Source organism: Natator depressus, chromosome 13 (genome assembly GCF_965152275.1).
Source record: "Natator depressus isolate rNatDep1 chromosome 13, rNatDep2.hap1, whole genome shotgun sequence".
Taxonomy (NCBI): Eukaryota; Metazoa; Chordata; order Testudines; family Cheloniidae; genus Natator; species Natator depressus.
Window position 1 is genome coordinate 7243268 of NC_134246.1, and position 16545 is coordinate 7259812.

General features: G+C 44.9%; 1 protein-coding gene across 1 annotated transcript in view; it reads right to left on the reverse strand.

Annotated features, from left to right (window-relative positions):
• Positions 1-16545, reverse strand: part of COL9A3 (collagen type IX alpha 3 chain) — a 72498-nt gene that overhangs the window by 1772 nt on the left and 54181 nt on the right. The window contains exons 25-31 of the mRNA XM_074969596.1: positions 13075-13110; positions 10135-10179; positions 8765-8797; positions 7673-7819; positions 4714-4768; positions 3661-3843; positions 519-596 (exon numbers count right to left, since the gene is read on the reverse strand). Coding sequence (XP_074825697.1) covers positions 519-596; positions 3661-3843; positions 4714-4768; positions 7673-7819; positions 8765-8797; positions 10135-10179; positions 13075-13110 — 577 coding nt within the window. The remainder of the gene's footprint in view (positions 1-518; positions 597-3660; positions 3844-4713; positions 4769-7672; positions 7820-8764; positions 8798-10134; positions 10180-13074; positions 13111-16545) is intronic.

The window sequence follows — 16545 nt, forward strand, 5'->3', positions numbered from 1 at the left end:
CCACAAGCTAAAATCTGCTCTGTTATAATGGTCTAACCCTGGAATAACTGAACTGGATTTAGTGGAGTTACTTTGGATTTACACTGTTATAGCTGACAGCAGAAGTTTGCCAATTCATAGTTGTTCCTACATATATGTCTGCTTGTTTTTGGGACTACCATACTTTGCTGTGGTTGCCCATTTCAAAACTGGCTTCTCAGTGAGAGTCATCTCTCTACTACCACATAACCCAGATCAGCATGGTAACTGTAGGGAGAAAAGGAATTCAGTCATAGCACAAACCACATGCAGTGCAGGCCTTCTAACAGCCTTTATTCTAGCCTTGTGTCCCTCTACTGAATTTGTAGGTGCAGTAAAAATGTCCCCGTAAAATACATCGTCCCAATTATACTATGAAAAGGTCCATCTAGGAGGAGATTTATCATAAAAATAAAAGTATATTCCTGAACAAACAGTTATAGTCCATATTGCTGTCATTTGGGTACTTTCCTATCATACTAAATACTGCATCAGCTTACCTTGAAGTCCTTGATCTCCATCAGGCCCATCAATACCTATGCCAGTGGCTCCTTTGTCTCCCTTTTCACCTGTATCACCTGTAATGATGTAAAGACATTTAAATGTAAATAATAATTTACAGAGAACAGCCAAGTTAGGCCTTATATGTGGAGGGGAAAATCCTGTCAGCATAAAGGGAATGCAAAACTTAGTGCCAAGAAGCTGCCTGCATGGATTCAGTTGCCAGATTTGAGCCCCAGGTGTGCACATTTTGCAGTTTCTGCATTTCTTGGAATTTACTACTTTTATTTTTTTATTTAAAAGTTACATTTTTATTATAATTGGCTGCATATGAATATCACATACTCTCACTATTGGAACTTTTATTAGCCAATCAGATCTCTTTACTATTGTCCATCATTTTATATTAAGGATAAAGGGCCGGATTTTCAAAGGTGTTTAGGCACCTAAATGGGATTTCCAAAAGCACCAAGATGTCTAACTTTAATTTAAATCAATGGGAGTTAGGGCCTAGACACATCTGAAAATCCCATTAGGCACTTACCTGCACCTTTGAAAATCTGGTCCAGAATCCATAAATTTGGCAGCACTAATCAACTACCCTAATTAGTATAGCTGAAACCGTGGGGCGTGGAGGAACATTTAGGGGGGCGTTGCTGCTAGCCCCGATGGGGAGGGAGTGCCACCCAGCTCTGCTCCCTGCCCCACGCCAGGGGCACTGCACCGTGCCTTGGGCTCCATGCCCAGTGCCCTGGCTGCCTCCAGGGCCCCAGCTGTGGCCCCAGCCTCGACCCCCTTACCCCGTCCACGTCTCCCCCTCTCGGCCCTGGCTCGGGGGGGGGGGGGCAGACGGGTTACGGGGGCGTGAGGTAAAAAGTTTGGGGACTGCTGGTATAGCTGCTTGTATATGAAACCTTTCAAATTATAATGGTCATATCTGTGTACATTCCAAAATTACATCATAATGAGACCAAGGTTGTCAGGTGTCCAGTTGAAAAGGGATCCTGGTCGGCACCTCTGACCAGGCTGCTAAAAGTCCGGTCGACGGCGCAGCAGGCTCCTGGCAGGCTCCCTGCCTGTCTTGGCTCAGCACGGCTCCTGGAAGGGGCTGGCTTGTTTGGCTGTTAGGTGCAGGGGCAGCCGCAGGGGCTCTGTGTGCTACCCCTGCCCAGCACACTGGCGCCGCAGCTCCCATTGGCCGGGAACCAGGGCCAATGGGAGCTGTGGGGGCAGCGCCTGAAGGCAGTGCTTGCAGGCAGCGTGCAAAGCCCCCGGCCCCTCCTCCAAGAAGCTGGACATGCCAGCCACTTCCGGGAGCCACCTGAGGTAAGCCCGCACTGCAAATCCCCTCCTGCACCCCAACCCCTGCCCCAGGTCGGAACCCCCTCTTGCATACTAACTCCCTCCCAGAGCCTGCACTCTTCACCCTTTCCTGCACCACAACCCCCTGCTCCAGCCCTAAGCCCCTCCAGCACCCAAACTCCCTCCCAAAGCCCGCATCCCAACTCCAGCCCTGAGCCCCGCTGTACCCCAAACCCCTCATCCCCGGCCCCACCCCAGAACCTGCACCCACTCGCACTCCCCAACCTGCTGCCGCAGCTCTGAGCCCCCTCCCACGCTCCCAAAACCCTCATCCCCAGCCCCACCCCAGAGCCCACACCCCAACCCCCTGCCCCAGTCTGGTGAAAGTGAATGAGGGTAGGTGAGAGTGAGCAATGGAAGGAGGGGGAATGGCGTGAGTGGGGGCGGGGCCTCTAAGAATGGGTGGAACAAGAGCGTTTGGTTTTGTGAGATTGGAAAGCTGGCAACCCTAAATGAGACATTTACTAGTGGCTTCCCAAAAGCAAAAGTTAAATTTCTGCACAACCAAGTTCTTTAGTGTGCTGCCCCCTAGTGTTTTATCTCATGTATCACAGAGGATCTAAACATTACATTTAGGAGTTTGAAAATCTTCAAATGCTGGATTTGCTTTCAGCAACTGTTACCAATTTGCAATGTTTGCACATTAATTGTAAGGTGTAAATAGCTAACAAAGTCCCAATCTTGCAGTATTTTCTCATGTGAGTAAGGTCTGTAGGCTCAAGTCTAAGTAGCCTTGAGATGCAGCACACTCTGCCTTTGTCCGCCCCTCCCCGACTTTGTCTAAACTTGCCATCTTAATTAATTGTTTAAGGAAAACAACAAACACACTTGCTTCTAAGAAACACACAGTTATACTTAGTCTTAAAGGTATGTGTCACTTTGCAGTAGAAGTTAGGCTGGTGCTAAAGGTCTTTTGTCCTAAAAGTTTGCTATTTATGGGTAAAATTCAGGATTTCCCCTCAAACCCTAGGTGACTGGGTTTTTATGGATTTGAGAACACGGGCAGACCTCAGTGCTGTAGTGAACCACTCTGCAGACTTGCACTGGCCATCATGGCTGGATGATTCTCACACTAGAGGCACAAGGAAAGTTTACGTTTAACACAGCACTGTACTGTATTTCCTTTTTTTTTTTTTTTTTTTTTTTAAAAAGGTCTCTGCTGCTGCCTGACTGCGTACTTCCGGTTCCAAATGAGGGGTGGTTGACCTGTCAGTTCGTAACTCTGGTGTTTATAACTCTGAAGTTCTACTGTGTTACTGAGGAAGCTATTGCAGACAAATGGCATGGACGATGGCACAGGAACAGGAGGGGGAAATACTGGGAGGAGTTCAGGGGGACAGTGGTCATAAATCCCCAAGACAAGCCTCATTCCTCATTAGACCCCAATATATCACAGTGGTGAGGATTTACTTTGTTAATGGTGCGTATAACTGGGAGATAGTGGAATGGCTATCCAATTAATGGCTGGAGCTTCAGCAGCTGCACATGCTGCAGCGCATATCCATCCTGGATGATTTGATTCTTATAAGCAGTAGATTCTTGCAAGTGGAGTATTTAGTATAGGAATGATTTAATCCCAGTGGCTTTGATCACTATATGCAGTTGATTCATATATCAGTGATTGTTATCAATGGAGTGCACTGTAATACAGAAAATCCTGACCCCTTCCTCTACTGTAACCTCCCAAGAGCCTGTTCCTGCACCACTGAAGTTTTCTCAGTGATTTCAAAGGGAGCAGGAACAGGTTCTTTAGGCTGCCTCTGATTTCATCTCACTCACCTCTGGGACCAGGGTCTCCAAGTTCTCCTGTTGGCCCTCTATATCCAGGTGGACCACGAGCACCGGGATGACCAACACTTCCCATTGCCCCAGGTGGACCTGGGGGACCCGCTGGGCCAGGTCGACCCATCAGTCCAGGAGCCAAGGGCCTTCTCAAATTAGCAGCTAACTGTGCAATTTGTTCTGAGAAAAAAAATATAACAAAACCAAAACTAAGTTCTTTTAGCCTCTGCCTGTGTCTGAAGTTTGAAAACCTTTTTCTGGTATGTGACACTTGCCACCAAGTGTATCCAATCAAAGGAGAAGATTATAGGCTCTGGATTTCCACCAATAAAAAAACTGATTGCACAGTGCAGGTAGAATTATTTCAGATGCACATGCTCACAACACCGACTGGCCTCGGTGGAAGCTACATGCACATCTGAAGTTAGAATCTGTCCTGGTAACCCATAACCAGAGGGTGCCTTGAGCTGAACCAGGTGAATGCATTTTGATAAGATGACAAAAAATGGTTTTTCATTATAGTAAACCTCTGGACTTGTGTGGGGGTTTTTGCTCAGGAACTTCTAAACACTTTGCAAACTGATGAATTTTTTCTGCTTTCATGTTATTTCTAAACTAAATGAAAACACTTTAAATAATTTTGAAGCAAAGTTTAATGGAAATTAATACTCAAATAATTAAAACAGGTTTGCAGGTTTTAGTTTCCACCACAAAAAATGAATGAAACATAATCTTCAAGATGCAAAACATACAAAAGACATAAAATAATTTATTTGAAGCAATACTTTATTGCTCTATCAGGACTGAAATCCCATGACCTTTGGCATCATAAACACAGCAACTATATCAATGAGCCATTCAGTGAATGGAAACTATACTTTGTAATTATTGGTTAGTAATACAAGTCCCATTGCAATGGAATTCCTAATGGCTCAGATTATTACATTCATAGTTAAACTAAATAGAAACAAGTGCTCTCCGACTATAAAGTGTAGCTATACTCTGATGTAGACAATAATTAAAGTTCAGCTATCTCCCAGTTATACTCACCATTTATCATTCCCCCACAGAGTTCTCTTATATGTTGTTCACTGGCCTCTTTGCCCTGCAATTAACAAAAGAATCCTGCTTTACACAAAATCATATTATTGATTGTCATCAAACTATTGATCCCTGAAAGACACTTATTTCTAATGGACTGCAAAATAAAGCAGAAGAGATTTTATTAAGAAGAAAGAGTAGTTTCTTCAGAAAATATTACCTTCAGCTTTAAGGTCCTGGGGTGGTGGTAATATTAATGAAGTTGATTTTAAAGTTAGTGGGAATGTTGTGGTGCTAATGTTCCAAGTCATATATTTAATTTGTTGTTTATTTGGCCTTTATTGAAAAGTGAAACTCAAGCTTGGGGAAAATAATAAACCATAACCTAATGTGAGTAATACTATAATGACCCAACAGGAGACACGTTTGCATTTTAAAGTTATTGACTGCTATCAATTCACTTTCTTAGTGCTATCACAGTTATGGAGAACAAACATGACTTCACACATCACATCTAACCCCAATGAATGCAGGTAACTCCTAACACCACATCACATTGAGAGGAAACTAATCCTTAAAAGGTATACATTTTTGGAAATGGGTCTTAATTCTGTGCTCGCAAATTTTGTGTGTGCACCTGTTTGTACAAATAAACTGCTTCTGCAAATCTGCTCGTCAGATGTGCAGTTACCTGATTTGCATGCACAAATGCCAGTGGTGGAAGTGCAAAATTAGAAGCCGGTCTACTGCTGGTGACCTTTAATTTGTTCATGTTTGTGCCCTCATTTGCAATTCTGGGCACAGTCATTTGCACCTGCAAAGCTGAAGTCCAGGTTAAAAGTCCCTTTAATCCTTGGCCCATAATGTTAAAATCCACTGGACTAGGCCTTTTCTTTTCTGATCTGACCAAACAGTTGCCAACATTAACACACTGAAACCAATTGCCCTCTGAGAACACTTAGCAATTGAGACTTACAGAGTTTAGTGTTACCCTTAAGACAAATTATAGAAGGCAGGCCAAGCTCCTATTATCCATATACATTTTTTGTTATTTTAGTGCTGTATTGACAGCCTTGGAGATAGTCTATCTTTATTCACAGAACAGGAGTAACATAAGTAGTGTCAGTGCATTCTTCTTCAACACTATTTCAGTGTGACTCAACCCTACCCTGGAGGGACAAGCAGGTAGTTCAGTCTCCATACCCTATTAATTCTTTGGTCCTTCTGATGGGACTAGCCCAAGGAAACCCATTAATACCAGCTGTGATGTAGTTTTGGTGATGTGGACACTTGTCCATTGGAAACTGGCCTGAGAACACCAAACACATTGCACACAAGCCTCTGAGGGTATGTCAACACTGCAATGTAAGTCCAGGGTTAGCAGAACTCAAGTTAACAGACTCTGGGTTTGTTAATCTAGGACTTGAGGGTCTACACCAGGGGTGGGCAAACTTTTTGGCACAAGGGCCACATCTGGGTATGGAAATTGTATGGCGGGCCATGAATACTCACAAAATTGGGGGTTGGGATGCAGGAGGGCTCCGGCTGGGAGTGCGGGCTCTGGGGTGGGACTGGGGATGAGGAACTGGGGGTACAGGAGGGTGCTCTGGGCTGGAACCAAGGGGTTCGGAGGGCAGGAGGAGGATCAGGACTGGGGCAGGGGGTTGGGGCATGGGAGAGAGTTGGGGCAGGCTCCGGGCAGCGCTTACCTCAAGCAGCTCCCAGAAACAGCGGTATGTCCCCCCTTCGGCTCCTATGCAGAGGCACGGCCAGGCGGCTCTGTGTGCTGCCCTGTGCGCAAGAGCCTCCCCTACAGCTCCCATTGGCTGCAGTTCCCAGCTAATGGGAGCTGCGGGGGCGGCGCTTGGGGTGGGGGCAGCATGCAAAGCCACCTGGCTGCCCCTGTGCATAGGAGCCGGAGTGGGGACATGCCATTGCTTCTGGGAGCCGTGCAGAGTGAGGCAAGACCCCAACCCTGCTCCCCGGCTGGAGCGGGGCAAGCCCCAGACCCCGCTTCCCGGCAGGAGCTTGAGGGTTGGATTAAAACATCTGGAGGGCGGATATGGTCTCCGGGCCGTAGTTTGCCCACTTCTGGTCTATACACATTTGTAATCCCAGGGTAGGAATTGTTGAACCTTGGATCTGCTGCATTGGCACTACATTATCCGGGCTCACTTTCACCCATATCCCAGACTTCCTAGTGCCCTCCTAGAATGGGGCCACTCTCGCCATTTGTTCATGGTGTAGTGTGGGAAAACTGGACTGTCCACAAAACTTGACTATGTAGAGGACAAAAAAAATTGGCCTGTGGATTGTGGGATATTTTTGGCAGACTTCCAGAGCACAAGTCCAGTGGAGCTACATCACACTGCAAAGCAATAAGGCTTGAACCCTGAGCCAGCTTGACTCAAATCAGACCCACTATCTCTGTGGGGTCCTGGGACCCTGGGTCTGAGCCCGGGGTTAATGTGATTTGTATGTAGACAGAATTGGGGTTAGGCTTAAGCCTGAGTTTGAACCCTGGGCTTATATTGCAGTGTAGACATACCTTGAATGTCCATGAGATGGTAACTTTCATTCACTTCTCCCCTGCACCAGATTTGAACAGCAACCTAGAGTTACAAAGTTACATATCCTATTACAAATTCCCTGACCATCCAGCCTCCCAGAGGCTGGCATTTTTATTTATTTCTGCCATTAAGGACCATTTCTTTACTGACTTATAGCAAAGGAGATCTTTCCTCTCAGCCCGTTAGCCTGATTTGCTTCATAATACCCATCACAGTTATCGATGCGGCAAGTACTGTAAGACTTGTCTATTAGTGAACAAAGGGGCAAAAACTTATTTTGTAAACTTATTCCAAACACAGTCAACCTTGCACCCAAAGTCCAGCGTAACCAGTACTGCCTATTACCCATTCATCCATGTCCAATGCAGGACGGTGCTCAAGGAACAGATGATACTTACTGGAGGGCCAGGTTTTCCAGTAATGCCGGGGATACCTTGCTCTCCCTGGTAGCCCATAGGTCCTGGATGACCTGGAATCCCTTGCACACCAGAAGTCCCGTTAGGTCCTTGTATACCTTTAGGACCCAGCTCGCCTCTTTTTCCGGACTAAGGAGGAAGAAAAAACAAACAGCTTAAAACTGGAGGCTCAGCATATTGTTATTCTTCCACAGTATTTCTTAGTTAAGCTTTTCTTCCAGCTTCCTTGTTTTCTCTCTTACTGACATAGCGGCTATGCTGACCATGTATGTTCCTCATCTTGCATTTACGGGTTCACATGTCGATCATGATTAGTATGCGTGCTTTAGGCCATATCCATGCTGTAGTTCAAACAGTGCTAGCAGCAACAGTATCCAAACCATTCTAGTGACAAACAGGCCACACACTAGCAGATTTACAGCCTGGTTCTCAGAAGAGAAACCATGTCAGAACCAACAGCGCTGATTCTCGCTTGCTTTCTACTGTAGCGTGGACAGGGCCTTTGATTTCAAGCGTGGAGACCTAACTGCTCCTGCCTTGTGGTATGTCAGCATTATAGCCAGAGCAATTAATACCTTCTCGAGGGTGCTGCTTATCTTAGCCTTCCCAGGGCCAAATTTCTGTCTCATCAAGAAGGGTTGGGAAACACAAAGTGACGTGCTAAGAATTCTGAATAAATGGTTTTCCACATTAGGCATTTTCAGCAATAATCAAGGGGACTACCCCTGTGGTTAAAGTTAAGCCTGTGCTTAAGTGCATTGCTGGACAGGGCTCATTACACACTCCCCCACTCTGCATTGCTGAGCTTCTACTCCCACTGACAGATGTGGGATTTACACACAGAACTTCGGTACCCATCCTTGAAGACTGGCCCCAGAGTGTGCATGAAAAATCAAAGGTCAACACCAAGGGTCACCTAATGGCTATATTAATGGACCAGAGCCCCAAATAAGAGACAATGCCACCCTTGATGCTGCATAACCCAATGAGATCAGAAGCTACACAGGGATGTGACAAGCACATTTGTTTCCTTAACATTTCTGTGACTCTCAGTCTGAAATGGATGACACTTACCTCTCCCTTTTGTCCCGGGGGGCCAAAAGGACCCTACAAAAAAAAAAAGGGGAAGTTTGATTTTATTCTTCTCTAAAGAACAATAATCAGTTGCAAAGTAAACATCTAAAAGCAGATCCTTAAGCTCTTGGAAGCAGGGACCACTGCTGTGTACCACACCAAATGTAACGGGATTCCTGAACAGGGTCCGTGGGTCCTACATCAATGCAAACAATACTGCAAACAGGGACATAGCCCAAGGAAGCCAAAGGGCACTGATGGGGTAGGATAACCCCACTGGTATCTTTCAACTTGGGGGGGTCGGGCCCCAAAATTGGTCACCAGAATGTTTCAAAGGGTCATGTGGCAGCTCCTGTCCCATGGGGCTGGCTGGGCTCACCTCCCTGCTCCAGGGCACTGCAACCTCTGGGGTCCCAGTGCCACTCAGATTTAGCGCAGCTGTCATGACGACGGGAGTCCGAGTAGGCCAAATTTGAGTGAGTGGCACTAGAACCCCGTGAGCCAGATCACAACTCCACTCGTACAACTGCAATGCTGAGAGCCAAGCGCAGCCAGCCCCACAGCACAGGAGCCGTCACTGCGGGGTGAGTGCCAGGCAGGACCCAACCCCCCCACACACTAGGGGGCAGGATCTGACTGAAACCACTCCAGCACCTCCACCCCCAGGTCACGGCAAGCCATAAACATTTACAAATGGATCCTGAGCCCAGAAAGGTTGAGAAACACTGGACCCCTGAAGATCTGCAGAACAGTGCTGGGTTCATCTGCTCAGCAGTGCAATTCCTCTTACTGCTGGAGGGTAGGGTGCAGCAAGAGTGGTTGCAAGGGTAGGGTGGAGGGCTCAAGGTAAGGGGATAAAACAGGTTCAGGGGTGGACTGCACTTTAACGGATCAGTTTACTTTTACTAGTAAAACTAGAGGATTCCTCACCTCTATAGACAGGGATTCATCGTTAGACCCACATATATCAGGGCTGAACTTAGCTCCCTGGCAGTGACAGCCTCCATTGAACCGAGGTGTGGAAAGCCTAAATACCCGAGAACAGAAGGGACTGTCGGCTTCTATGCACTGTGCAGTGCACCTGATCTCCCTGAGGGGCAGAAATAATGAATGATGAATCCCTGGCTATACACGTGAGAAATCCTCCTCTAGTTTTACTAGTAAAACTAAAATGGGCACAGTGCTGATGGTGAACGGACTACTTGGTTTGGTTTCACAGGACACAGTTCTCTTTTCACCATCGATAGTGTAACTAGCCTTTGGAGCCCTCGTGTATTCGGCGCTGGCAGGTTTTAATAGTCACTGGTTCATTAATCTCTGGGCTCCCACTGTTTGATATGTTAATTTTGTTTTGTTTAAATGACACCTACCAGTTCTCCTTTGTCACCTGGCAGGCCATCTGCTCCAGCAGTGCCCTGAAAATGAGGCACAACACATGAGAACCTCACCAGTGGGTTTGCAATGGTTATTCACACACATGCGCTACGCTCTCCAAGTGGGATTTACTCTGTCAGGGCCCAGTCCTTTGAGCCCTGAGTTCCCTCAACTCCTACTGGGAGCAAAGAGGATTCAGGGCCTTCTTGCTGTTACAGTGGGCAAGTTTTCTGACTTGGAGAATAGATATGGCAAAATTAAGGTACATTCCACAATTGCGGTTCTGCTGCTCTGAATGGCAACCACGGTAACAGGCAGCCCTCTGCAAGAGCTAGGAGCCCTTTGCCTCAAACTTGCTGTGGCAAAAAAGTACTTCTAGAGCGACTTGAGCAAGGGCTGAACCCATAGGAGACAGGGACCTGGCAAGTGCTGGGGAGCACCAATGCAGCCATAACAGCGGTCCACCGTTAACAAACACTCTTCGCTCCAGGAAGAGAGTTCCATGTTAAGTCTGTTCATTAAACAAAATTCCTTGTTTAAACCAGGATGTGACCCCAAAGCAGCCGGTTGTATTAATTCAGCTGGAATACGTGGGCCTAAAGAGTTAAGGTGTTAAGACCACCCTGTTACGGTTTAACATTAAAGGTTTGGGGTTTGGTATACAGAGACTTAGCAAACCATTAAATGTTATTTTAACCTTTTATTAAAGATACAGAAAAGAAGGAAAAAATTAAAGCATTTGAAATGTAAAGTATTAAGCAAGGCTTTCATTTTAACAATATATATTAATTTATTCATTTTAGCTGGAGAGAGTTTTTAGTTTTTAAACCCCTTGTTTGACAGGTTTTTTAGATGCTATTAAAGATGGTATTAACTGTCCTTTTTGGGGGAAAGAGAAGTTTGCTGAAATGGGATGGTGCGTTCTTTGCTGCTGCTGTTAAAGCCTGATCCCATTTCCTAAGAAAACTAAACGAGACAGACAGACGAACACGAAGAGAGAAAAGAACAGCAAATACAGAAAATACAGCTTCCATCTCAGGTGTTTGACTTTCACTTGCAACGTCTCCGCTGGAAAAACAAAGGCACAGCACACTGCTTTATTAGTCACTTTGAGAGCTGGCAAACTTATTCCAGCAATGGGCTGTTTAGGGCATTGATTTTAGTTGCCCCTTTCTGGTCACAGGCTTACAGCAGTGCTGGCCAACTACACCAGACTTTAATTAGACAAAAGGAAAAAGGAGAGGGATAGGAAAGAGGAGAAAAAGGTGGAGAAGGAAAAGGACACATGGGTGAGGAGAAAAGAGAGAAAGACAAAGTCTCAAGTCCCATGTGATATTTGGGATTTAGCTGGAGCCGGAGGAAGTGGCAGTGTTATTTGGGTTCTGTTTTTGGCCTGGTTTGGTCAAGACAACTTTTAGGATTGGGATGAAGAAGGTCCAGGGTCCCAGGAGATGGTGGGGGTGGCAGCCAGGATGGTGAAGCTCAGTCCAGTAGCCAATTTTTCTCTCCACATTCGCTTTCTTTAAAGACCCCAAAAGGGAGTGATGGGTGGAATAGTCCACCCCCTCATTATTTTGCCCACCAATTAGGCCTAATTTCTGACACACCAATTTTGGTTCATTGACTTTTGGTCTCTCACTGTCCAATTTTCCAAGCATTATTTCAACACAATCCTTGAGGCCTTTTTGTTTGGACTAATTCAGTCTCTCTGTGCTTTTGTACCTTTCCCCATCAACATCTGTTATTAGGTTATTGTCACATCTTATGAACTTACACCTACTTTTCACAGTTAAGCTCACCATTTGGGTAAATTTGTAGGTCCAATTATCACAGCAAGCCTCTGAAATAAAGTGCATGCAAGGGAACTATTCACAAACCCTTACAAAAATAAAATCTAAATTTCAACAGTCAAACTTGGGGTCTATCCAAAATCGGGCCTGGGTGTTTCCGATGGCGTTTGAAACCAGGTGGCTAATTATTAAGTTACAGCTTTATTTCAGAGCTGGACTCATACAAGGACGAAAGTCTCCCAAGAGCCATTTCGGTGAATAGCCCTGTGTGGGCATGTTAAGCCACAATATATAATCCCTTTTCCTTTAAGCCAGCAGATGGCGCTTGTTATTCAGGTAGGAATAGAGACAATACAGTACATACAGAGCTACCCGTTGGTATGTGCAGGGTTTGCACGTTTCAGATGCCACTCAGAATAGCACTACAACATGGCTTGGGTATTGCACACAGTTACAGCCGATCATCATCATCATCGTGCTGATGGTACAGATTGGGACTAAAAGTCTTCTTTAGATTTAGGCTTCACAGACCCTGTTGAACTTAGACTGATCCTGCCCTTAGAAAGCAACAAAAGCGGATAGGAGGCATAATTGCAATTTATAAACCGTTGCTGGGAGTGCATTCCATTTTCTGCAGAGATAAATCACATTCCTCCACTGGTCTAAGTTATATATTTCAAGGAAGGTCATCAATTGCTTCAATCCAAACATGAACGTTTAGAAGCAAAAGTTTATTAAGGGCTAAATGTTCCTCGTCCCTACATAGTTAATCATTGGGAGCAAACCCTGCTTGACCACTCATGTGGGTAGCCCCCCTGAAGACTACAGGCCGACTTGCGTGAGTTAGGTAAGCAAGATGTGGCCCCAAGCAGTTTACTTGCCATGTCCTGTGACTGGAAGACAGACCCAAAGGATCCTGAGCATGGCATTTCAAGATACCTTTATTGAAATAAAGTACATTGAGCACACCCAAAAATGAACCAGAAGAAAAATGCATTGGCTGGGTCTGCTGCGTAACCTGTTAATTCTAATTGGGAGGAAAGCTGGTAATGCTGTTGAACAGCTGTGATCAAGCTACAGTTAAATCATATTAGTTGAATAAAATGGGAAAATAACCAGAAAAGGAAAGACCAACCCTTGGCTCACCTGGTTACCTTTGGGGCCAGAAACTCCACCAGAACCCTGTTAACAAGAAAAAGGGAGAATGAGCAGGGAACTGTTCTTTCCCCATGCATTCCTAGCACAGTCGGATGCTCACTCGCACAGTGAGGGGTGGGAAAACTAATCCTGTAATTGCGAGATAAGACAAAGAGGCTAGACAGGGATCAGAACTCATTTGTATTTCTTAGAATCAACAAGAGGTTTTAGCGTTCAGTTTGTTTTGCAGCAAGATTCTGCGGTCACTGTGGTCCAGATTTCTTTCTTGACAGCTACAGTACTCATAAGCCACAAGACGACACATCAGTCTCCTTCTCTGAATTGGCTCTCCCACCTCATCTCCCCCATAACTCATCCAACCTGCCAGCCATTAAAAATATGAAGCGGGTCTCAGTGTTTGAGGGCCCCTCCCCACCTGCCTTCTGTTCATTCCATGTGGCCGCTAACAGTAAATTGTGGTCATTGTAAGGCTTTTCTTTATGGGACGCTCTATTCATACTGTCCTTGTTAATTCACTGAAAAAAAATAAAATGACGTGCATTTAATTCTGTCCATTTACATCAGACTCACCTTCCTCGCTCACCCCAGGGTAAGGTTCCTTTCCCTCCCTTCCCCCCGGGCATGTAAAATATTCTTAGATTTTTTTATCATCGTGGTATAGAGTAGGAGAGTGGATTTTTGTTCCAAGACTAGTTAATGTTCATAACAGTTTTGCAAGACCTCTATTACTATGTCAATTTTCACCAGGGTTTAGGGTTAGCTGTTCCTGACTTTCAGCATCCACAGAGAAGCATGACTTGGGAACTTGCAGGTAAGGGACCCACCTTGTCTGGTATCCTGCTTTAAGTGGCAGGGTCAGATGTCCATAGGAATAAAAGGTGAACCAAGCAGCTGTAATACTAAACCTAGGGGTAATTTAGCCAGTCTGAAGAAACATTCCAAGAACAACCATGCCTAGTTAGCATTCAAAAGGAGAATGAAGCAATACATTTGCAGCCCTGGCCTGTGACTTTGGATCCATCTAACACAGCCGGGAGCTAATTCGAGTTCTGAGGACCTTGGTCTTTTCTGCAATGCACTGTTGGATGGGTTCAATTATTGTAGTCTTAGAACAGCGGTTTTATGGCCCATTCATCAATTTGGCAATTGGGAAATATGTGATTTTTTTTCATATCTGGCTCTAGAAACTTCCAGCAGAACAACGTGATAGAATTAGTGGGTGTCATTTCATTAAAGTCAAGCCCTGAAGATAAATTAAAAAACTGAAAGTTCTATAAAAAAATTTCCCTATTAAAATAATTCAGAGGTAACAAGCCAGAAGGTAGAAATGAATCTGGGTATTTATAACTTTCTTTTTAAATGAACCAGTGGCAAATGGAATATTATTCCCCAAACCCTGTGACAGGGCTGCTTCTTTTTTAACAGTTACTTGTTCTCGGTTCACTCATTTTTAACAGGGCCATGGTTTTAAAGGGATGCGTCCTCTCCAAAAATACATTTTTCATTGTGGGGATTCTCTGAACACGTGCAGCGATCCTTGTTTCTACTGTACACCTGCTGTTGTAGCATCCAGACTCCGAGCCCCTTGTGACTGAGAAGCATAAATCTCAACACACGAGTCTTCCAGGTCTAACACAGAGGTCCATTGTGAAATCCCTGGTGCCCAGGGGTGATTATTTACACAGAGACTTTACCTAAAAGCTGAAGTGAAGGAAGCCATGGAACACACGGCTACTGTTCTCCTGCAGTCCGTGGACAACTGACATTCATTTTTGCCCTCCTGGCTTCTTTTCAGTGAGGATAATTCTATTTAAATCCAACCGCTGAATTTATTTTTAAGTTCTGGCCTTGCAGGGCCCAGATATGTTTCCGTTTGTAAAGAAAAAAAAGATTTTTTTTAAAAAGTCCTAATTAAATATTCTAAATTACTAAAATGCAGCTCTTCTGTGAGCATGGAGATCTTGCACTTTGATGAAATCTGCATATAGAGCAGGTATAGTAAACCCACTTTGGCTCTGTGTCCATTGCAAACAAATAGTCCAATCTGGCTGGGATCTGGAAAATCTTGTTGAAATAAACTATTCAGTCTAAACATAATGGGACTTCGAGGAATGGAGATGCAGCACTGGAAATGCTGATTAGCTCATGATTTCCCTCCCTTTTCCATCTCTAACTCCTATGATTGGGGGTAGTTTGTTTGTTTTTAACAATAGATTAGTAAAAGCCTGATTTGTCATGATCATCCTGCTGAGGCTGACATCAGGAAGCATAAAGGAATGGTTCAGTTTATTAATCAGTTGAACTTAAATATCAAGACGTAAGAACTTGGCCTATCCAGGTGGCTCTTTTATCTTTGATATTATGTGGCCCCTTATGCCATAGTATCTGTGTGCCTCACAATTTTTAATTTATCCTTATGAGGCAGTAAAGTGCTATTATCCCCATTTTACAGATGGGGAATGGAGGCACAGAGAGGGTAAGTGACTTGCCCAAGGTCACAGTCTGTGGTGGAGCAGGGAATTGAACCCAGGTCTCTGAAGCATTAGACCTTCTTATTCTCTTATTTATATGAGCTGAATGGTATTGTGTGCTTGATTTTCAGCTACAACATCCCTAATTTTGCAGTAGAAGTTTTGCACTTGCAATGAACTGCAATTGCAAATGGTAAAATGTAGACATCCAATGACATTTACCCTTGCAAGCCAGCAAGTTAGGTATCTAACTGCTACCACTTGCAGTTTGTTGCAGGCCCAGTTATTTATCTGTATAAAACTGAAGTTTCAAAATGAGGCTCTAAAAATTGTAAGGGGCACTGCCAAGTCCACATGTGATGTTTGTTCGTTGTGTTCTACCATCGGTCAGGCAGGGAGCACAAGCTAGTGCAGTTCTGCTGGGTTTACTTTTTGTCACTAGCATCATCCGATTTATGGGCAATAGTTGTACCTATTTGAAAGGTCTGTGGAAAATCTCGATGAGCAAACAGATTGCTTTCTTGCATAATCGACAATTAGGGAAAAAATTAATAAGTGCTAATACATTAAACCGAGCAGAGACAGGCAGACCCTGCGGACATAGACCCCGGTGGTGGGAAATCTTCTCTCTGTCAGACGGTCCCCATAAAGGGCCAATATAGCACTCAAAGTGGAGGGAACTGTCCAGGAGGGGGTATAGTGAGGGCTGCTCTCATTCAGGCCATCCTCTCAGGAGCAAAGTAAAAAATGTTTTTTAACAAGAAAAAAAGGTCTAAATCAGAACAAAACTTTTCAATTGACTTGAACCAAAACAGTTTCCAGATTTTTGGTTCATGAACATTTTCAAGATTTTGACTTTTCACCATGTGTAGCGGGGTGAGCACCAGTTCCAGCCCTCAAGGGGTTGGAAAAGCCCTGTAGAGGGCTGGGGAGGGGAAGGGAGCAAAACCCCAGCTGATTGGGGGAAGTGGCGGCAGCTGGGGGCCAT